The 23,727-nt window shown below is 36.3% G+C and overlaps 2 protein-coding genes across 5 annotated transcripts in view; both read left to right on the top strand.

The window, feature by feature from the left end:
• Positions 1 to 23,727, top strand: part of Rabgap1l (RAB GTPase activating protein 1 like) — a 659,411-nt gene that overhangs the window by 206,854 nt on the left and 428,830 nt on the right. The gene's annotated exons all lie outside the window — the stretch shown is intronic.
• On the top strand, positions 4,747 to 8,619 carry Gpr52 (G protein-coupled receptor 52). The gene is made up of 2 exons (XM_057769690.1): positions 4,747 to 5,259; positions 6,335 to 8,619. The coding sequence occupies exon 2, from the start codon at positions 6,546 to 6,548 to the stop codon at positions 7,629 to 7,631; it is 1,086 nt and encodes a 361-aa protein (XP_057625673.1). The 5' UTR covers positions 4,747 to 5,259; positions 6,335 to 6,545; the 3' UTR covers positions 7,632 to 8,619.

Raw genomic sequence — 23,727 nt, forward strand, 5'->3', positions numbered from 1 at the left:
AGAGATCCGCCTGCCTCTGCCTCCCGAGTGCTGGGATTAAAGGCGTGCGCCACCATCGCCCGGCTCCTTTAAAATATCTTAAGAGATGACATTTAATTTATCTTCTCCTGTTCTTTGTAATGTTACTGTACTGCTCATGTGGTTCTTTGGAAGTCACCGTTTGTTATTTATCCTACTTGGCATTAATAGCTAATTTCTGCCTTTACTGTTATATTTCTCTTGCTGTGATAAGACACTATGACCTAAGTAACTATAGAAGAAATAATGGGGTGGGTGTAGTTTCAGAAAATGAGTCCATGACCATCATGGTGAGGAGCATGGAAGCAGGTAGGCAGACATGGTAATAGATCAGTAACTCAGAGCTTGCATCTTGATCTACAATTACAAGACAAAGAGAGCTAATTGGGAGCGGTTTGGGCTTTTGAAACATCAAAGCCTGGCCCCAGTGACACACCTCTTTCAACAAGACCACACCTCCTAATTATTCCTAAACAGTTCCACCAACTGTTGACCAAGTATTCAAATATATGAGCCTATGGGGACTATTCTCATTTAAACCATCACAGTTACTTTGTTGTCTAGGACATTGTTTGGATTTTTAATAATGGAACAGCATATATAAAATAACATATAAGATAAGCTAAGTAATATGTAAATACTAAATGGTGTTTCTTCTAATAAATTAGTTTGGGCTTTTAGGAAGTAAGTATAAAGTAAGCTTAACTAAAGATATTTCTGAGATGATTCCTGGTTAGCACTTGTCAATTGAAAGGAGAGGGAAGTAGTTGGTAGTGATGATGACGAATAGCAGGGACACCAGACCTCTAAAATGAGAAGACTGGCTCTTGAATTAAAAAGAAAAAATGGCATATGTGATGTGCTATGTAATTATATGTAACTGCTCTTTTGTTATTGAAGCTCCACATTCTAAATTATTTCCTGTAATTACCACACCAGAAAAACTGATACAAAAAAATTCAGGGGCTAGTGAGTCAGTTATTATAAAGGAGAGTATGCCTTACTAGAACTTCTAACACTTTTTTTTAAGTTAGTTGAAGGAAGGATGGAAGCTTAGTGGGTGAAAAGCACTACTTTCTGAACTCTCTTTCCCACCATTACCTTTTTTTTTTTTTTTTTTTGGTTTTTCGAGACAGGGTTTCTCTGTGGTTTTGGAGCCTGTCCTGGAACTAGCTCTTGTAGACCAGGCTGGTCTCGAACTCACAGAGATCCGCCTGCCTCTGCCTCCCAAGTGCTGGGATTAAAGGCGTGCGCCACCACCGCCCGGCCAACCATTACCTTTTATCTTGGAAGCCTATGCAACCGTGGATTGCTTACAATCCTTTTAGAGTAAAATCCTTCCTAGTGTTATGTTTAGGAAATATATGCAACTAAAGCAATCTAGCACTTTAATTTGTGTAAAAAATTTTTTGTTTGTTTTCTCTTTCTTTTCCTTCCTTCCTTCCTTCCTTCCTTCCTTCCTTCCTTCCTTCCTTCCTTCCTTCCTTCCTTCCTTCCTTCCTTCCTTCCTTCTTTCGTTCTTGACAGGATTTCTCTGTCTAACAGCCCTAGCTGTCTTGGAATTAGCTCTTGTAGGCCAGGCTGGCCTCGAACTCACAGAGATCCACCTGCCTCTGCCTCCAGAGTGCTGGGATTAAAGCTTGCACCTTTGCTCACCATTTTTGTAATTTTAGGACTACTATAATTCAAAACTATTTTGAAATGTGTCTTTTTAAAAAAGATTTAAATTTTGTTAACTTGAGTATTAATAATATTAAGTAAGAACACTTTTTTTTAAAAAAAAAACCTTTTAGATTTACTAATTTAATTTTATGCATATGTGCTTTAGTGTATGCAGTTTGCACTTGTGTATTTAGGAGTCTGTCCAGATCAAAAGATGCCATCAAATCTCCCAGAACTGGAGTTTGAGTTTGTGGTGGTCGCAAACGGCCACGTGGGTGCTGGGAGCCAAAGCCAGGTCTTCTACAAGAGCCATAAGCTCTCTTAATTGCTGAGGTATCTCTCCAGCCCCTAGCACTTGGCCTTTTAAAATTGTTTTGTAGTAAAGCTTAATATTTTACTTTTCTTAGTGTGGAATGGATAACATGTCTATATCCATAAATATTTATCAAATATAATTTTATTTTGAATATTTATTGTTATAATTAAGAGTATTCTCATCTTTCCAAGCATGGTGGCGCATTCTTTAAATTCCATCAGGGAGGCAGATGCAGCTGGCTCCCTGGGTTCGAGGCCAGCCTGGTCTACAGCAAGAATTCCAGGACAGCCTGGGTTACACAGGGAAAATCTGTCTCATTCTTGTGCTACCTTGTTTAAATGGTTTTAGGTATCTGTGTAAATCCAATATTTCTCTGTAAAAAAATACATTGTAACTTGCAATATACTTAAATTTTAACTTTACAAAACTGAATGTATTTATTCTAAGATTTACTTTTCTAATTTGTCTCATAAATATTTCTGTTGAGAGGTGTACTTATCTTTCTGTATTTGACCACCCATGAAGATTTTAAAAATAACACGGTCTTCTATAAAAAAAAAAAAACCCAAACAAACAAAAACTAAAAACAGTTTAACATGGGGGACAGAGTGGGCTTTCTATACTTTTTAAGTCATTTTTATAAGACATGAAGAGATTTTCTAAATGACAGTCATTAGAAGAAAGAAGAGAATGGGATTTAGTGGTTCGGTGTTAGGAATGACAGTTTTGACAATTTTTTTAGTCCCAGTTTCTTACCTCTGTAGTCGTAGTCAAACTATGTTTTCCTTCAGTAGTCCCCACTTTGTTTATTTGGGAAGTAGTTACTATACTGATTACATAGATATCTGAGCTTTAAAAATAGTTTGTTATATATATTTATTTATTGAAAGAGGGAGAATGAGGGAGAGAAAGAAAGAAAGAAGGGATCAAGGCAAAGGGTGAATGATTGTAGTAGTATCAAAGAGTCCCACAATCGCCCAGGATGGAGTATAACAAAAGTGTATTTATTTGAAGATAAACTCACTGTAAGAGTATCCATCTGCAGTCCTCTGTATGCACTGGGATCTGGAACCAAATCCAGCAGGAAAAGGTCGCCTTACACACTTTTCATCTGCATTTATAATACATGAGACCATGCCCAAAGTGGACCAGTATCTTAAAAGCTACTGGCTGAAGGAGTTCCCACAACAAAGGAGAAAAAGGGGAGGGAAGGCAGGAGAGGGGAGTAGATCAAGTTAGTGTGTGTGGGCATACTTGTGCTCATGTGAGAATCAGAGGAAAACTTGTGAATTTCTCTTCTGTCCTTCCTCAGTGTCATGGATGTTGATTAAACTTGGGTTGTCAGGGTTGTTGGTGACAAATGTCTTTTATCTGCTGAGCCATTTCAGGTCTGAGATTTAAGAATTTTATGAACAAAAAAGTATAAAAGCACATAGCACATTTTCTGGCATATAGGGCATGTTTTCAATATGTATTACTTTCCATTGCATCTTTATTTTCCTAATTAGCTTTAATCCTGTGACAATTGTAAATTTTTTTCTGGTAGGTTTTTTTTTGATGTAATAAAGCATGAGAAATAAGTTTAAAATAAATGAATGACTGCATGTAGTAAGTAAACCTAGATACAAATGTTTTAATATACACCAAATACTTGAGCAATTTTTTTGCTTCTGCTAACTTATATATGTAATATATGTAGCTCAAGCACTGTGGGATATTAATTTCTTTACCTCTTGACATATTTGATATAGACAGATAACCATGGACTAAGTGCTTCTATTTATTCTCATGGCCCTTGTCCTCTTAGATCAGATTGACCCAGGTATTTCTCCAGACAGGTTTCACTGTCACGATTCTTTCCTGGTGTTTTGTTGTGCAGGTCAGTGCCAAATTAAGCATATTCATATGTGTGGGGGCATGTATTGGAGAGATGAATAAATGACTTTTAATTTTTATTTAAAATATGATCATTTACCTTATAGTAAAAAGAAGTAGTTTATTAATTTAGTTCATGAGGACTTAAATGATTTTTAATAATTCATAAGTTTTTGTGTGGGGGCATGTATTGGAGAGATGAATAAATGACTTTTAATTTTTATTTAAAATATGATCATTTACCTTATAGTAAAAAGAAGTAGTTGTATTAATTTAGTTCATGAGGACTTAAATGATTTTTAATAATTCATAAGTTTTTTTTCAGCCATAGAGTATTAGATTACTGCTGACTTTTTAGTGTCATAGTACCTTGTGGTACTTTCTCTACAAGGTTTAAAAGTATATGCCAGTTTTGTTTCCCTAGCACTATACATAAGAAATAATTTCTACAGATGCTGTAAAAAGAATGCCTTCAGAAGCCATTAAATGCTGTTTACATCTTAAAAGGATTGGTCAGTTTCATTGTCTTCTTTGTCAATCTTGATCGGAGCTCACAGACTAAGTCTATAAGCCTGCATGTGCCTGGCAACTGTTACCTAGTGACAGTTTCAGCTGCAGTAGCCATTGGCTGTGCTGATTGGGGCAGGAGGACCGAGTCACCTTTCTGATGGTGAGTTCTTCTGCATCAGCTCTGGATAAGGAGGAGGAGCAGACTCTGGCTCAGGTGGAAGCAGCGAGACTGAGAAACTGTAAAGACTCTCCCGGCAGCATCTTGCTAACTGCATCACAGTAAATCGGACTTCTGAATCAAGCAGCCCCGCTTCACAGCTGATATGAGTGAATTCGCATGAGAAGCATTACCTTATTCCTGTAACAAGAGAACTATTTTGTGATAAGTGAAACTCAGCATGTTCAAGGAGGAGTATTCTGTGGCTGACATAAAAGAAGGACTTCCCTTAATGGTGTGTTGCTGCACGAGAAAATAACTTTGAGAAGAATGCTTTCTATTAAGCTGCTACGTTGTTCCTGAAGGAAATGTTTTCATTTCTAGCGCATGCTATTTCTTGAAAAGCTATGCCAACAAAGAGTGACAAGAGACTCCCTGAATTGCTTGTACTTGGGGGAAAGACTTTGGCAAATGTTGACCCGGTGCCAGAATGACCTTGGAAACCTTTTGGATGGATTCTGCCCTGCCAGAATCACAGTATGTCAAAGCCCAGGATTTAAACACATCTTGATGTGTTGAGATATTTTAAAACAAAGACTATTTCCCAGCCTACCTGATGGCCCTGCTTTAATTGAGTTTTTGCTTAAAATAGAATACAGAAACAGAAGAGGCATTTTTTTTAACATATGGCTGCTAATAACTGCAAATATAATAAAACAAGGTAAATCTCTACTTTCAAGTATTTAGTTGAAGTAATGATTTAATGTGTTAATCATCTAATGGAAATAGGAAAACTGTAACAAATTGGAATATGAAACCTACTAGAAAGACTTAATTAACAGATACTAGCAGCATCTTTAGTGAAATGTGCTCAGTGTTCAGGGACATTTCTATTACTGTCTAAATTTCATCTACATTTATAATATATGTGTATTGTTGAATATGTGAGGAATTACTTCGAGCTGTGTGTTTTATTATGCTTCTTTACAAGGACATATCCTACCAAATAATGAAAGTTATTTTTAGTTATAGAAGCTGAAGTTAATAACAAAGATTTATTTTGAAATAGAAGAGATATAAATTGCATTGCTGTCAGCATATCAGCAATTGTGGTGGTCTAATGCTAATTTCATATAAATGTTCAAAGAATGAATAGAGAATTAGGACTTTAGACGTTTATTCTGCTTTTAGTTTTAGGTGTTGATACACTAACTCATTGTGCAATATCTTCTCTACTGGAAATTATCTTTTATTTTCATAAGCATTATATAGCAATCTGGAACCTGATTTTTATCCCTGTGTACCTCGTTGTGTCCATACAAATGGTTCTTTTGTAATTAGCCTTTATAGAATTATTGTTCTTACCTTTTAAAAAATGAAAGAAAAATGGTTCTTAAAGTCTTTCCATCAGTATTAGATGTGAACTGAGGCCAAGAACACTTTTTATCATGTGAACTTTTTCTTGGCTTTTCATCTAAAACTAAGATCTTAATTATTTGAATTCTAAAATATGAGTACATTTTTTTATCGTAGTTCATCACAGTTGAATTAGGAGACCTTAGGCAGTTTAAGACTGTTTCTTTTATTTTTCTTTCTAGCTGCTCTCTAAAAAACTGTATCTTGAGAGAAACATTTCTTCCCTTGACAGTGTGTTTTTTTATTTTTTTATTTTTTTACAGATTTATATTTCATAGCACTAGGTAATAAATCCAGTTTCTCTAGAAGTGCCTGTATGTGCAAAAGTTGCTTGAAAGCACCAGAAGGAGCTAACAAGAGACCTCTTTTCACCTTTCTAGCTTATCCTCCTCCTTTATCCCCCAAAGCTGAGATGTGTCACTGGTGAACTAAGGCTGACGAAGAGACCTGAGCACACTGTGAGATGCTCAGCTGTAATACAGGCATTGGCACTTTCTACTGAAGCTGGTTCTCAGACACTGATTTGCAGAGTGTCTGGCACGGGTACCTGCTTGCTGCAGCCAAAGCTACAAATTTTTCTAATTCCAAGCCATGAATGAATCCAAGTGGACTGAATGGAGGATCCTGAACATGAGCAGTAGTCTTGTGAATATGTCCGAGCATCATTCCTGCCCACTTGGATTTGGTCACTACAGTGTGGAGGATGTTTGCATCTTTGAGACAGTTGTTATTGTCTTGCTGACATTTCTAATCATCGCTGGGAATTTAACAGTCATCTTTGTCTTTCATTGTGCTCCACTGTTACATCATTATACTACCAGCTATTTCATACAGACAATGGCATATGCTGACCTCTTCGTTGGAGTTACCTGCTTGGTTCCTACTCTGTCTCTTCTACATTACTCTACAGGTGTCCACGAGTCATTGACTTGCCAGGTGTTTGGATATATTATCTCAGTTCTAAAAAGTGTTTCTATGGCCTGTCTTGCTTGCATCAGTGTGGATCGCTATCTTGCAATAACCAAGCCTCTTTCCTACAATCAATTGGTCACCCCTTGTCGCCTGAGAGTTTGCATTATTATGATTTGGATTTATTCCTGCCTAATTTTTTTGCCTTCTTTTTTTGGCTGGGGCAAACCTGGTTACCACGGTGACATTTTTGAATGGTGTGCCACATCTTGGCTCACCAGTGCCTATTTTACATGCTTTATTGTCTGTTTACTTTATGCTCCTGCTGCCTTGGTTGTCTGCTTCACTTACTTTCACATTTTCAAAATTTGCCGGCAGCACACCAAAGAGATAAATGACCGGAGGGCCCGATTCCCTAGTCACGAGGTAGATGCCTCTAGAGAGGCAGGACACAGCCCCGATCGTCGCTATGCCATGGTTTTATTTAGGATAACCAGTGTATTTTACATGCTATGGCTTCCATATATTATTTACTTTCTCCTAGAAAGTTCTCGTGTCTTGGACAATCCAACACTGTCCTTCTTAACCACTTGGCTTGCTATAAGCAATAGTTTTTGTAACTGTGTAATATACAGCCTCTCCAACAGTGTTTTCCGCCTTGGCCTCCGAAGACTTTCTGAAACAATGTGCACATCTTGTGTGTGTGTGAAGGATCAGGAAGCACAGGATCCCAAGCCCAGGAGACGGGCAAATTCCTGCTCCATTTGAAGAGAACTGCACAGTAAATCAAATGTAATGTGATTTTGGTTTTGGTTTTGGATTGTATTCTTGATTTATTTGGAAATTTGCCCTAGAGAAATGTTTATATGAATAGTTGACTATGAAGTGAGGAATGACATTAAAGGTCTCTTTTATTTCCTTTTGTGCAAGAAAAAAAGCAAAAGGAAAGGATGTATGGAGAATAATCTCGTAAGAGGATTACAGCTTGTGAATATGTGTTCAGTGTTTGATCCTCATCACTGAGGATCGAAGAGGTACTTCAAATCTACAAAATATGAGTGCTTCTTAGCATCTCTTTTTCTACATTCTCTCTGCCTATGTCTCTGTCTTTTCTTTAGACTTATTCTGTGTTTTTACTCCTTGTACTTGTAGTTGTTCATTATTTACTAACCTGTCCTTCATGAAAAGTACAAGTACTACATATATGAGGCCAAGTATAACCTTTCCATTATAGCACTGAGACATGCAGTCTACATCAGTTGTGTTGTGTTTAGGGAGGGTACACAGTAAGTGTTACGTTTTATTATTTTTCATACCACAGGTGTTTATGTTCTTGTCATCTTCTTCACAGCACAGATTCTCCACTACAAACAGAAAGGAACAATATCTTTTTTTTCTTCTGTAAAAGGACTTTTGGTTTCTTTCCCTTTCCCCAACACCTGCAATTGCCAAATCAATATTTCATTCCTCTGAAACAAACTCTGTAACTGTCTTAGCTGATGAATGAATCCTCTCTATAAGGGAGTCAAGGTGTTAAATAAGGTATTTTTTCTAACAAAGAAATCTAGTAGCTAAGAGATTGTGTTTAATACTTTGATAGATTTTGGAAACATTTTATCTGCTTTCTTTGAAGATTGTTCATGTGCCTAAAGTTTTTTTTTGCTATAGTAAGGTTTTTATATTTTCTCTATAAAGCCCAGAATATTCCTAACGCAGATGCAGAATACTCACTTGTGATGAATATCACTCTTTGTGCTACTCATAAGGCCCTTTAGAAAAAGTTAAACACTGAAATTGCGTATTAGGTTTGCAACAACTTATTTCACGTCCACTACTCATTTTTATGGTATGTAGTTCATATTTTTTACAAAAGTATAAATTATATTATGTGGCTTGTGCCTAATGTTTTCATATATATATATATATTGTTTAAGTTGTCAACATTGGAACCACATGTATGGACTTATTTTGAAAGGAAAATACTTTTGTGTAGTTGTTTAGATATTTAGAGTAGAGGAAGCTGCCTTCTTAGTGCTGCTGGTGATGCAGTATACTTACGAAAAGCAGTTTAGAGATGTTATTAATTTGTTTTATAATGGTCTGTTTTCAAATGTGGAGAGTAACTAATTTTGTAATGGGCTACTTGAGAGTAAATAATAAGTTGTTGGGAGTTTAGGTTCTGCCATAATAAAGCAGATGTGAACAGAGCAGCTTATATTTTTATCCTAAGTTCTTGCTAGAAAAGTTTTAAAAATTTCTATTACACTGCTGAGAATTTTCCTTCTTAGCACTTAAGATTTTTTTTTAATTTGTCTTATGAAAAACATTTAATGAAGCGTGCCTATGACTCTAACATAGAAGCCAACCATGTCTGCACACTGGTGTTTTGACTTTAAAAGTCTGTTAAAGAAATGTTGTCACTTTATTGAGGTTTTTCTTAACCCCTGTATATTTTTAAATATGTAAGAAATGTTTAAAATAAAAAATAAAATAGTATTCTATATATTAAAATCAGACTTTGTATCAGTTTACTAAAACACCAGGAACAAGAGTTATTTGTTGGGAGATTGTTCTATACTTCCATTTCTGGGATTTGTGTAGACTCGTGTTTCCTGTTTATCAGTAGTATCTTAGATGAATTGAACTGTACCTTTTAAAATAGTATTTCTTACTCTTCAAATATGAGAAATAAATTCTCCAATATTATACATATATTACAGGAATTCATTTTTGGTTTGTTTAATTTAGCATAGTTTAGAGGGGTTGGAAAGATGGCTCAGTGGTTGAGAGCACTTACCATTCTTAAAGAGACTTGACTTCCATTCCCAGCACCCAATGGGGCAGCGTAATACAACAGCTCTGGTGAATCCAGCACCCTCTTCAGTCCTCTGCAGACAACCAAAGTCATCTGTACACACCCCTTCAGACATACATACACAATAAGAAATCAATGTTTATAGAAATTTAGAGGTCTGGACAGAAACCTTGGAAATATTCCCTCTCCTAACATTTCCTTGTAACGTTAAGTAGTTTTGTGCTAGGCTCAGTGTTAGGTTTTATGTGTATTATAATATTTAATCCTCTCTATAGCCCTTGCTCAAATCACAGTTAATTTCAGTCTAGAGCTGAGGAAAAATGACTCACTCACGATCGCTCATTCAATTATGGAGCCTTCTGCACACTTCTCTGGCCTGATGTCAAAGCCTGTGTCCTCTGCCAGCGTACTACACAGTTGTCTACACCTGGCTTAGTAAAAAGGCCGAATTACAATCTGTATTGCTGTTTAGACAAGCTTTAAGACCTCTGCATCTCTCACTGTGCCTTTTACTTCCATTTTTTTTTCTGGGCATCATTTATTTTCAAGTGCTGTCTTTTGCCTCAGTTTTTTTCTCTGTGGACTGTCATTTTCTTTGATATCATATACTTCTTTTATTAAAACCTCAGCCTGTTATTTTCAACCTTACCAACGTATTTTGTAATCAAACTAGAATTCTGGGGACATACTAACTCCTTGATTTTTGATCATTTGTGATAAATTTTCCTTGAGTAGCTTTTTCAAAGCTCTTTGAACTTTTTTGAAGGGCAAGGGTGAACAAGGACTTTATTTTAATAAAGGAGGTACTATCTTGCAGCAGAAATCCCGTTCCTCTGGCTCTTGAAATCCTTTGCTTCTTCTCCCAAGACATCTCCTCAATCTTCCTTGTAGGGATTGTGTTTCACATGGCTCAGTTAGAGGCTCCTTATATTCAGCTGTTCTCTGATTTTTGACTAGTTGTGACTCTACAGTGTTGTCCATTTGCCACAAAAAGAAACGTTTTTGATGAGATGTGAGAGTTTCAATTACCTGTGGATATAAGGGCCTGGGAGTAGTTGGGGAGGAATGAGAGTATAAATATAATTAAAGTATGTTGTAGTATTCTTATGTATTTCCTCCAGGACTCCCTGGGATCACAGATCTCAGGGCTACACCATCAGCTACATCAGCCAACTCTTCAATTCTGCTCATGGTCCTGGGGAGGAATCCATATATTCCCTTGACTTTTTAAAAATGCTTGTATGTACGCCTACAGGTGTTCGTGTGTGTATATGATAACATGCGTCCATATGATTATGTGGAGATCAGGGGTTGACCATAGTATGTCTTCCTTAATTGCTTTCTTTTTCTTTTCTTTCTTTCTTTCTTTTTTTTTATTTTTTTGATTTCTCAAGACAGGGTTTCTCTGTAGCTTTGGAGCCTGTCCTGGAACTAGCTCTTATAGACCAGGCTGACCTTGAACTGACAGAGATCCGCTCGCCTCTGCCTCTTGAGTGCTGGGATTAAAGGTGTGCACCACCACCGCCTGGCCTCAATTGCTTTCTTTCTTTTTTTTTTTTTCTTTTTGGTTTTTGAGACAGGGTTTTTCTGTAGCTTTGAAGCCTGTTCTGGAACTCGAACCTTAGACCAGTCTGGCCTCGAACTCACATAGATTCATCTGCCTCTGCCTCCCGAGTGCTGGGATTAAAGGCATGTGCCACTACGGCCCAGCCCTCAATTGCTTTCTATCTTACTTGATTTTTTTTTCATTTATTTAATTGTGTTTGAGTCTGCACATGCATGTCCACAAACACATATGCACCATGGTACACATGTGTAGGTCAGAAAACAACTTGTGAGAGTCAATTCTGTCTTTCTGCTATGTGGGTTCTAACAATTATCAGGCTTGGCAGAAAGTGCCTTTACCCACTGAATCATCTTGCCAGCAATCTACCCTGTTTTGAGATGGGGTCTCTTACTGAATCTGGCTAGATTTTCAGGCCAGCAAGCTCTAAGAACCCTCCTATCTCTGCCTTCCTAGTGCTGGGATTACAGGTATACCCTTATACCTGGCTTTTATGTGGATGATGGGCAACTAACTGTACTTGGATTTTCATGCTTGTGCAGCAAGCACTTCAGAAACTCAACTCTCTCTCCAGCTCTTTAACTGATGTTGGTGGGCTTCCTGGTTGACAAGACAGGAGGGTGGTGACCTGCTGTCTGCCTCTTAAACCGTTTTGTCCTTAACTTTTCTTTGGGGCCTGGCTAAAGACCAGACACACTAAATGTACATAGTATAGTACATTTTCTAAACTGTGTTTGCCTCAGAGCCTCAGAAGTAGAAATTTTATCAGGGGACAGAGAATTTCAACTTTTATTGTTTGAAAAATGTACATTATTGAATTTTTAAAAAAAGTTTTTTCATTTTCTTTTAAAAATATGTTGTATAATGTTCTCAAAAATTATAAAAATATATTAAAACGTTTGTCACATAGTGAAAGGGACTATGTGAGGAACACTCTGGACTCTGCAATTTACTTCTTTTTGTTGTATTTCAATATATATTTACATAACAAGATGATAAATCAGGACTGTTCTTTTAATCTGTTAAGAATGGGTTAAGAAATATGATATATGTTTCCTATCATGGCATTGTATTTTGTAATACCTACCTGGTTTGTTTATAAGTGAGAGTCAAAAATTATAGTGTACTTTATTACCCAGGGATTCTATTATGTCAATAATTGTTTCTACAGCTTTGCGGTGTTGAGGTGTTTGCATATCACTAACATAGAAGCTTGGGCTGACATCTTAGCTCAGTGGTCTTGGATTGATACTAACTGTTTCAAGACCTCAGTTTTCTCATTGACAAAAATCAGAGGCTGGTTCCTCCTGTTACAAAATGTGAGGACTCAGCATGGCTCTGCATAAGAAGTATTTAGAATGCTTGAATTGCTGTTTAAGGTTTTGCTCCCACATTTATTACCGTCACAACCGAAAGCTAACCAGTTACGACTGAAACAGAATTAATCCTTTCGGAATTAGGCTTAAAAGATAGCATCTTTTCCTGCTTGAAGGTGTTTTAAAGCCAGATTTTGGATTAGACTTAGATGTTTTTAATTACAGAATCTGAAGACATATTTGCCAGGAATAGTTATTTGTGGTTAAAGGTATCCCACAAGCAGTTGTTTAAGACAGTCAGGTGTGAGCCAGAGATTGCTTTCTTATTTCTGTGTATTAATTAATGTTTAAAACAATCTTTTAACAACGGACTTACTTTAGTAAATAAGGATTGTCTTACTATTTTTTTGCAATATGAGCTGTCATTTATTAAAGTAGAATTTGATATATTTGTCACATATATTTTTCAATTATTAGTAAGCTTGTTTAATCTTCAGATACCATGAATTGTATAATTTTAAATATAAATGAGATTGTTGGCTTAAAAGGATTTTCTCAGATCCTCCCCATTCTGAACTCATCATTAGATGTGAGAAAGGTGCACTATGTAATAAACAGATAAAAAAAGAACAAGATTTGAGGAATCTGATAATGTGACAGATATTCTGAGCAAAGTGTCACCTATGCTCAGCTAGGACTTTCACTGGGCACACTGTCCTACACTGTTGGGTCATTGCTATGCAGTTTTTTGTATTTACTGTGAGTGATTATCTTCTCTGTGTAAAGATATTTTATAGCTAGGGATGTAGTTCATCCTACCATGCACAGAACACTGGATTCAAATCCACAGGACAGCATAAACCAGAGTAATTGGTAGTAAATACTTAGAAACTCATGTTCCAGGGGATTCGTCGCCTTCTTCTGGACTCCAAGGGTATTGCGCGCATGTTAATGCACAGATATACATGCGGGCAGAACAGGATACCCATTAAATAAAAATCTTTCATAAACAGCCACTTTATTTAGGATTAAGAAAATAAGTAACTACTGAGGAAAATGAAACAATTATAGTGGAAAAATTGATTTCTTTTTAATATTTATGAAGATGAATGTTTTCTCTAATGCTAGTTTTGTTTCATAATTTTAAAATATTAACAACTTTAAGTATTATAAAATGATTATGAATATTAAGATATTATGATGTTTTTGTTCTTTGATAGTCTTCTGTTGTTTCTTTTGTATAATGAGGAATTATTTTATGATCAGGGAAAGAAAATTTTTGTTTTACTAAATGTTAAAAATATAAATATTTTGAGAGGCCAGTAAAATTGCTTAGTGTGTTGTCACCAAGTCTAATGACCTGAGTTAAATTCCCTAGATGAACATGGTATGAGGAGAGAATGGACTTCTAAAAGTTGTTCTCTGAACACACCAACAGAGCCTATTGTTACAATTATTCTGAATTTCATAAGCCAGTTTTTTTTTAATATTGCAAGTAACTAATAATGTCAGAATATCTTCCTATGAAGACACTTTATATAGCATTATGATTTCTGAAATATTTATTTCTGGTATTTTTTGTCCTCCGTCCCTCCGTCCCTCCGTCCCTCTGTCCTCCCTCCCTCCCTCCCTCCCTCCCTCCCTCCCTCCCTCCCTCCCTCCCTCCCTCCCTCCCTCCCTCCCTCCCTCCCTCCCTCCCTGCCTTCCTTCCTTCTTCCCTTTCTCCCTCCCTGGCTCTTGAAAACTTGTAATACTAGGTGTTTTTGATATATTTTTGCTTTAACCTGAACAGTTTGGGGTCATCACTGAATTTGAAATTATTTCAATCTCTGCTTTTAGTGAACTATTGAATGCATCTTTCTGCATTTTTTCATATCTTTAGCAACAAATGATTCTGTACCAGAGAAATAGAATCTCTTGGCTTTATTAACTGTGTTTTCTAGATAATAGAATTCTACTTTTAGTTCCCCATTTTTGAAAACCATAATTTATATTTTAATAACAATGCATTTTTATATATGATTCTATCAGCCAAGGTAAAGCAAGTCACAATAGAAGATTCACTCACACTGTAGCTCAGACTAAGCTGGAATTCACTCTGTGGCCCAGCTGGCATTGCACTCTTTGTGACCCTGTCTGTATTTAAACATCTTGAGTATTTTGGGCTCAAAGACATAAACCACCATTCCTCGATTTTAGGACTGAGAAAAATAAGTATACACTGAAGAGTTTGCTATTCTGAAAAGTTTTTCATTTTTTGTAAATCATAAAATATATTTTAATAAAGTACCCATGCTTCCAAAACCAAGACATGCATATTTACATAGTAGATATTTATTGAATAGAGAAAGCAAACTTGTTAAGATAAATAATTATAGGATTTAGATTATTTAAAAAGGGAATCAATTTTAAAGCATCAACTGCAGAAATGATGACTGGAAGGAATGAAGGCACCTCTACCTATCAGAGCTACAGGTATTCAAGGCAAACATGACTTTTGACTGCGCATGGGGGAGTATAGTGTGCTGACAATTGCTTGCTCTGGAGTTAGGCTGCTTGGGTTGCATTATCACTCTTCAGTTACCAAATGGGTTGGTAAATTTGAGCCTTCATATCATTATCTCTCAAGGATAATGAAAACACTTCTTAAAAGGCTGTAAATTGAAATGTCTAGGCATAACAGGGAAGTTACAACTGTGAAAGTCCAGTCCAACAAGATGGTCACCTAAACAAGACCTGTGTAAGACAGCACTAGTTTACAATGAACATGGAAAATTTTGCAAGGCATCTGGGTAAAAAAAAACCTATTGATTCCTCTTCTCTGATCCCAGCAGCTCATCCGTAGGCAAATGGCTCACTGTAAATGAAGCTCAGAAGCTTTTCTAACTAGGTTTCAGTTTATCTGCACACGTGTGTGTGTGTGTATGTGTGTGTGTGTATGGATTTGTATTGGAGAAATTCTTTTGCTTATGAAAATTTCTGTTTAACTATTGATATAATAATATTTTAAATATGAAATCATTGCAACATTGTTATAAGTTTTAAACATCAATAATATTGAGCTTCTCATCAGGAAATGAAACTATTATAGTCTTAAACAGCTGACTTGCTTATAGACAAGCTTCTTTTGCAGTACCTCATTAAGTAGTAAAACAGAAAATTGAGCACTATAAGTATCAAACTTGTATGCAATTCTAAAATGTGTATGACCTAATAGAATTTATTATTCAACATAGATTTAGTAGGTTCTTGACAGATTGTAAGTTAGAAAATAAATTTACTCCTATTTAAGAATAAGATTTTTATAAAATCATCAACCAAATTAATTCTGATGTTATTAATGAATGAGAATAGAAAGCAATTTCAAGTGATCAATAGTATATTTTTACTCAAAATTATACAGTCTTAATATCTTGGTAATTTTGTTAATATTCTCTCTCTCTCTCTCTGGCTAGTAATATAGTTTTAAGCTGACCCCTCAAAAACTTTGATTTTCTTCAAGTTTAGTAAATGATTGAGAAAATAAATGATGTGGATAATCATTTTTGCTAACTTGGTGCACTGTAATGAAAGCAAACATCTGTATGTGGTTTTGTGCACTAAATATTATTTCAAGTCACTCACATAGTAGGATCATTATTTGAACCATGTAAATCTCAGTGGATATGTTAATGCCTCTACTGGATAGTTTTATGTCCACTTGACATAAGTTAGAGTCCTTTTAGAAGAGGAAATTCCAATTGAGAAAATGCTTCTACCGTACTGTCCTGTGAGGAAGCCTGAGGCACATTTTTTGATTGATGATTGATTTGAGAGGGTTCAGGGTCTGGCTCACTGTGGCAGTGCCACCTTTGAACTGGTGGTTTTGGGTGCTACAAGGAAGCAGGATGTCCAAGTCATTAGGAGCAAGACAGTAAGCAGCACTCTTTCATGGCATCTGCATCAATTTCTGCTCTTACTTCCCTAGATTAATACAAACTGTAAGATGGAATAAACCTTTCCCTTTACAAGTTGCTTTTGGTCTTGTTTTTATCACAGTAATAGAAAAGTAACTAAGACACTGCCTTTGTTATGTGTTTTCTTAAAAAAAAAAAAAAGCCGGGCGGTGGTGGCGCACGCCTTTAATCCCAGCACTTGGGAGGCAGAGGCAGGCGGATCTCTGTGAGTTCGAGACCAGCCTGGTCTACAAGAGCTAGTTCCAGGACAGGCTCCAAAACCACAGAGAAACCCTGTCTCGAAAAATAAAAAAAAATAAAAAAATAAAAAAAATTAGGAGCCTGGGCATGGTGATGCATGCCTTGTAGTCCTAGCCACTAAGGTAGACTGGTGTGAGCAAGGGTAAGGAGTGAGCCTTCTTACAGTCCATGATCATCTTGGGTAGTATAGAAATAACTCACCTTAAAAGAAAGTTTCATTTATTGCTTTGTATTAAAATATTATTGAAAGATAGAAAAGTTATTTTATGTGTGCATTTGTCTGTATGAATGTATATGCACTCTGTGCATAATTCTCAAAAGAGGTTATCTAATAATCCTGAAACTGAATCCGATGCCACCATGTAGGTTCGAGAATGGAACCTTGGTCTTTTGCATGAGTGACAAGTGTTCTTACCCTCAACCAAGCTGGCTCCTCAGTGATTCCCCCTCATTAGTTTATATTTAAGTAAAAGAGTTCAGAGGGAATCATTGAGTCCTTCTACCTTTTCCATTGCAAGCAAGGTATAGTTGTTTAAGAGAAAATCAGCGATTGCTTGTAGAGATGCATTGATTAAAATTACATTTTCTTTTTCCCCCTGAATATACCTGCCAGTTTGCCTTTTTAAAAGATGCACATTCTGGTTCCTCACAACTCTGTAACAGTTTGTGTTGTTAATCCCTGTGAATTGATCCTTAGATTCTAACTCCTGTCCCTTTATACAACTATCTTCTTTTTTCTCTTTAACTGAGATTCTTTGTCATTTTTGTTTCTGATCTCCAAGGATATGTTGCTTCAGAAGAAAAATCTGGGGGTATTTTAAATAGAATGAGAGAGAGTAGATCATATAGTGTTCCCTCACCTGGTATAATTAGGTAGAAAAATAACCACTGATTCTGGTTTTCTTTTGTTCCACGCCCCTATGAAGTAGGAGTTTTGAAATACAGGGATTTTAAGATGTAGTTATTTATATCTTAAACATTTATTCATCTTATGGCATATTCTTCATGAAAATCTTTATAAATAAAACTTTATCCATATGTAGTATATTTGTAGTTTTAAAAGAGGGATACTAAGTAAAATTGTGATTATTCTCCATTTTCATAAATTTTTCTTTTGCAAAAAGAGCTGAATTTGTTTATCTTTAAGTAAAAGAGTTCAGTGGGAATCATTGAGTCCTCCTACCTTTTTTTGCATGAAGCTCAGAGTTTCTGAAGAAGCTTCACCCTCAGCAATCCTATAGAACAAATGTAATTAGGCTCCTGAATTTTCAGTATATACCTTTCCGAATCCTAGAAGAAATTCTCGTATTGTACTTTCTTTTCCGAACTTAAAATAAAAGCAAAAACAAATATCTTGATACAAGTAAGTTTTTGAAAAATTGTTGGACTGAGGTCATCTTCCCGCTTTAATTTCCATTTACTCAGTGCTGCTTCTTTGGTGATTAAAGCCATGTATTCTTTGAGACATTGAAGTCTGCTATTGCTGTTCTTCCAATATTAATTCAGTCTTCATTGTCGGCTATTTTATTGCATCTGGTGTGCACCATACTTTGAGAAAGGCTAGTATTTTCCCTTCGGTAATGCTACCTCTGTTGTAGCAGTGATAACGTCTAAAGATGTGTGTGTGTGTGTGTGTGTGTGTGTGTGTGTGTTGGGTGGGTGGGGGCCTCACTTAGGTAAAAATCTACCGAACAAAACCACCAGAAGCTTTGAGGTTTGTTCGTGGATACGAAGACTTCAGCTGTTGAGAATGTATACCCCAGACCCCAGGGCTAGTGTGGGATTTAGGATTCCCTAACATGAAGACCATATGTGGAGATCTTACAGTGGCCCTTGGAATGCTTTGTCTACAGTGAATATTACATTAGTTTTGAGCTTGTACAAGGTGATCTCTGCATTGTAAGTAGTTTATTTGTTGAACTGAAGTAAATTTATTTACAGGTGTTTTTTTATTATTATTGAAAAAAATTTCCGCCTCCGCCCTGCCTCCCATTTCCCTACCCCTTCCCTCACTCCCCTCCCCCTCCCCCCACTCCTTTTCTCCTCCCTCTCCAGTCCAAAGAGCAGTCAGGGTTCCCTGCCCTGTGGGAAGTCCAAGGTCCTCCCCCCTCCATCCAGGTCTAGGAAGGTGAGCATCCGAACAGGCTAGGCTCCCACAAAGCCAATACATGCAGTAGGATCAAAACCCGTGACATTGTCCTTGGCTTCTCATCAGTCCTCATTGTCTGCCATGTTCAGAGAGTCCGGTTTTATCCCATGCTTTTTCAGACCCAGTCCAGCTGGCCTTGGTGAGGTCCCAATAGATCATCCCCACTGTCTCAGTGGGTGGGTGCACCCCTTGCATTCCTGACTTCCTTGCTCATGTTCTCCCTCCTTCTGCTCCTCATTTGGACCTTGGGAGCTCAGTCCGGTCTCTGTCTCTGTCTCCATCCATTGCCAGATGAAGGTTCATTGGTTATGTGCAAGATATTCATCAGTATCGCTATAAGATAGGGCCATTTCAGGTTCCCTCTCCTCAGCTGCCCAAGGAACTAACTGGGGACATCTCCCTGGACACCTGGGAGCCCATCTAGAGTCAAGTCTCTTACCAACCCTAAGATGGCTCCCTTAATTAGAATATATACTTCCCTGCTCCCATATCCACCCTTCCTTTATCCCAATCATCCCATTCCCCCAAGCTCTCCCCATCCTCCCCTTCTCACTTTTCTCTCCCCATTTCCCTTTACCCCCATCCCACCCCATCCCCAAGTTCCCAATTTTTACCCGGCAATCTTGACTACTTCCAATATCCAGGAGTTTAACTATATGTTTTTCTTTGGGTTCACCTTCTTATTTAGCTTCTCTAGGATTACAAATTATAGGCTCAGTGTCCTTTATTTGTGGCTAGAAACCAATTATGAGTGAGTACATCCCATGTTCATCTTTTTGGGTCTGGGTTACCTCACTCAGCATAGTGTTTTCTATTTCCATCCATTTGCATGCAAAATTCGAGAAGTCATTGTTTTTTTACCGCTGAGTAGTACTCTAATATGTATATATTCCACACTTTCTTCAGCCATTCTTCCATTGAAGGGCATCTAAGTTGTTTCCAGGGTCTGGCTATTACAAACAATGCTGCTATGAACATAGTTGAACAAATACTTTTGTAATATGTTAGGGCATCTCTTGGGTATATTCCCAAGAGTAGTATTACTGGGTCCTGGAGTAGGTTGATCCTGAATTTTCTGAGAAACCGCCACACTGATTTCCATAGTGGTTGCACAAGTTTGCATTCCCACCAGCAATGGATGAGTGTACCCCTTACTCCACAACCTCTCCAGCAAAGGCTATCATTGGTGTTTTTGATTTTAGCCATTCTGACAGGTGTAAGATGGTATCTCAAAGTTGTTTTGATTTGCATTTCTCTGATCGCTAAGGAGGTTGAGCATGATCTTAAGTGTCTTTTGGCCATTTGAACTTCTTCTGTTGAGAATTCTCTGTTCAGTTCAGTGCCCCATTTTTTAATTGGGTTAATTAGCATTTTAAAGTCTAGTTTCTTGAGTTCTTTATGTATTTTGGAGATCAGACCTTTGTCTGTTGCAGAGTTGGTGAAGATCTTCTCCCAGTCAGTAGGTTGCTTTTTTGTCTTAGTGACAGTGTCCTTTGCTTTACAGAAGCTTCTCAGTTTCAGGAGGTCCCATTTATTCAATGTTGCCGTTAATGTCTGTGCTGCTGGGGTTATACGTAGGAAGTGATCTCCTCTTGCGTCTCTTCCCTACAGTTTGTTCTGCTAATTCTTCTAAGAGTGGAGTTTGACTTGACTATCCTTTTCTTCTCTGCTTTCCGGTTATAGTGTATAAATAGAAAAGCTTTTGCAAGGAGTATTTTTGGAGATTTGAAAGATTGCTTAATGTAGCTGTCCATCTTAGTTGAATTTTTCCTTCCAGAGTTCACATTTAGTGGACTTGTAAGCTGTTCTTAAATATGCATCTTAAAGGAAGTGAAGTAATTATTGGACTGGTTGTGGCTTTCAGGTAATTTTTCTTATATTCAGCTCAAATGAACATCTGAGTTCTGAATGTTGTTATATAAGGAATTTTATATTTTTATTTTACCCATGAGCTTTTTTTTTTGTACTTTAATAGAACCATTGTTTTTGTCGAGTATTTGCTAAACCTTGAGCCATTCTTAAAACATTTGACTTAGAAGATTCTCACCAGCTCTTCTCTGAATAAACTCCTAATACATTCTTATTTAAATGGGATCAGAGCTGACTATAATGTTTTTGCATGTGATATGCCCAATAATAGATGACTATTAATCTATTATTTTTTGGTTTATATATTTTAATATGGTTTAATCATCCAAGAAAGTAAATCAGATTTAAAGTTATAACTAACTATATTATATATCCATTTTAACATGCTAAATTTATTTTCAATGAATAAATTTTTAAAAATGCTTAATTTCATTTTTTCTATCTGTATGACCTTTATGCTTTTTACAAATACAGTTTTACTTTGGGACATAGAGGCAGGAGACCCATCAATTTGTGGCCAGGCTACACTACATAGTGAGACTCTTTTCTAATAAACAAAAGAACAAAATAAAAATATTTTATTTTTTTACATCATTCTATTGTTTGGATCATAATATTCCCCGAGGCCTTTTTAGTCAACATTTGTTTCCAGCACAATAGCTTGAGAAGTGGTGGGAACTTTGAGAATTTGGCTCTAGTAGGAGGTCTTAGGTCTGTGGGAACATTCCTCTTGAAAGAAATTATAGGACCCTGTCCTCTTTTCCTTGATTCCTGGCCATAATGAGATGAGCAAGTTCCTTCAACCATGTATGCTTTCTGTGACATCTTGATTTGTCTCAGGCTCAAAACAGTAAGGTTGATAACCTATGTACCAAAACTATAATACAGAATAAAACTTCTATCTGCCCCATCTGCTATAGCCATGTAATACTGACTAACACAGATTTTACATTTATTTCTTTTGTACTTTACCTCATTTGTCTCAGTCTTTGTCATTTTTTTTTGTTTTTCTTAGTATGGTAATATTTTTATTTGCAAATGTGATAAATATACCTTTAGTGGATGAACCTAGATTGTTTGAAAAGTTATTGCCAAACCCTGCCAGGAATTCCTTTTACTTTCCTCATACTTGGAGATATGTTAGAATACTTGATAATTAGTATTCAGCATGTAATTATACTCATGTCTGAGATTCATTGCAGCAAAAGGACATGATTTAGTCAAGAGAACAGGTTGTAGTATTATTGAGTCCTCTGAATGAAGTCACACAGGGACCATTTTATTCTTCTCGCACTGAATTGTAGTTGCAAATGTGAAGTGTTGTGTATCTGTGGAACTCATTTACTTAGCATCCCAAGTCCTCACTGCACACTGGTCACATAGGAATCCTTTTCTCTGGCACTTACCATAGTTCTAGATTCCAAGAAGTAAACATATAATTAATATTAACCATGTATCTGCACTGCCAAGGCATAGTCAGCCATCCTTTTCTTTTCAGGGAAATTTTGTTTAAGTTTAGAGAACCTTTTTTGGTCAAGTTTTCAAAGCCAGTTAGGGGCCAACTTTGCAAGTGAGCTGTTCTAAGGACAAGTAGACTCTAGAAGAATAGATTGGATGTAATCTGGTGTTACACTGACTTTCACTAAAATACATATGTTAGCATTTTTAGATATTGGTGGAAGACAATTTCTTACAGTATATACGAACAAGAGTCATTTGGTAGGTTTTATGTTTATAGAAATTACTTTGAATGAAGACTTTTTATCAAAACATTATATCTCTTATTTTTATAGCAATAAACTATTCATTTGTGATATACCTTAATCTCATCTTGCCGTCTTTGTTGTTTTTCCTAACAATAGTTTCAGTTATTGCCATTCTCTTTCTCATTATGACTAATTGCAAATATTTTTAGATAGGCAATTGGCAAAGATGTTATACAACTTACAAAGCCTAGTTTTCTACTAATGCTTGATTGTTACTTTTAACTATAATTTTTTACTATTAAGGGGAAATTTTACTTGGGAAAAATACAATTTAAATAGTGAAACCAGCTAAATCTTCAAAATTTAACTTTCATGAATTATGTTTTAATTAGCTTATAGAAAGATGTTACTTATTTTACAACATTTTGTTTAATGTAATCCAGAAGGTGTTTTGGAGTTGTTTGAAGATAGCATACTCTTCCAAACTTATAATATTGAAATACAGATTTTTAAAAAGATAAAACCAAGCCCTTTTGTTTATTCATTCAGCAAATCAAAGTATAATTTATCATATAATTATTTGTACTCCATTACTACCTTTTAAATATAGAAAGTCTTTTTAATATGCATATCTTTAGGACTTGAAATGTAGTTTGCAAGAAGATTTTCAAGAATACATTTCAGTAGAGATTTTGAAGATGAAAGATCATGCCTGTTGGGGCTTTTATTCAAGTGCAGTACACACAAGTACAGATGATTGAGTGACTGACTTTGAAGAATGACCTTTTCAAAGGCATTAGTTTGTTAGTCCTTTCCCGTTGCTGATTTCCTTGTTTTCTTTACATATTTCCACAGAATGCCCATCCATGGTCAAAGATTATCATTCTTTTGCCCAGTATTCCAAAGTATATCTCACCAGATCTGGCCTTCAGCCTTTACTCTGGTCACATTTAGACCTCATCAAATCTGGCCTTCAGCTTTTTTCCTGGCCATATATAGACCTTGCCAAATCTGGTTTTTAGCCTTTTCCTCTGGTCACATGATTTTGCTACTTTAGTTTTCATGCTGTAGATTTCTGATAAAAATTAACTATAATAATTACAAAGAGAATTTATCCATGCCAACTTTTATTTTTTAAAAATATAATAACTTTGGTTTTGTTTTCTTGTTAATGTTTTTAGTGTCAGGATTTAACTAGACTTACAGTTTATAGCTTTGCATGTTAATGGATGATCACTGAAAAAATCTG

Source organism: Chionomys nivalis, chromosome 5 (assembly GCF_950005125.1).
Source record: "Chionomys nivalis chromosome 5, mChiNiv1.1, whole genome shotgun sequence".
NCBI lineage: Eukaryota > Metazoa > Chordata > Mammalia > Rodentia > Cricetidae > Chionomys > Chionomys nivalis.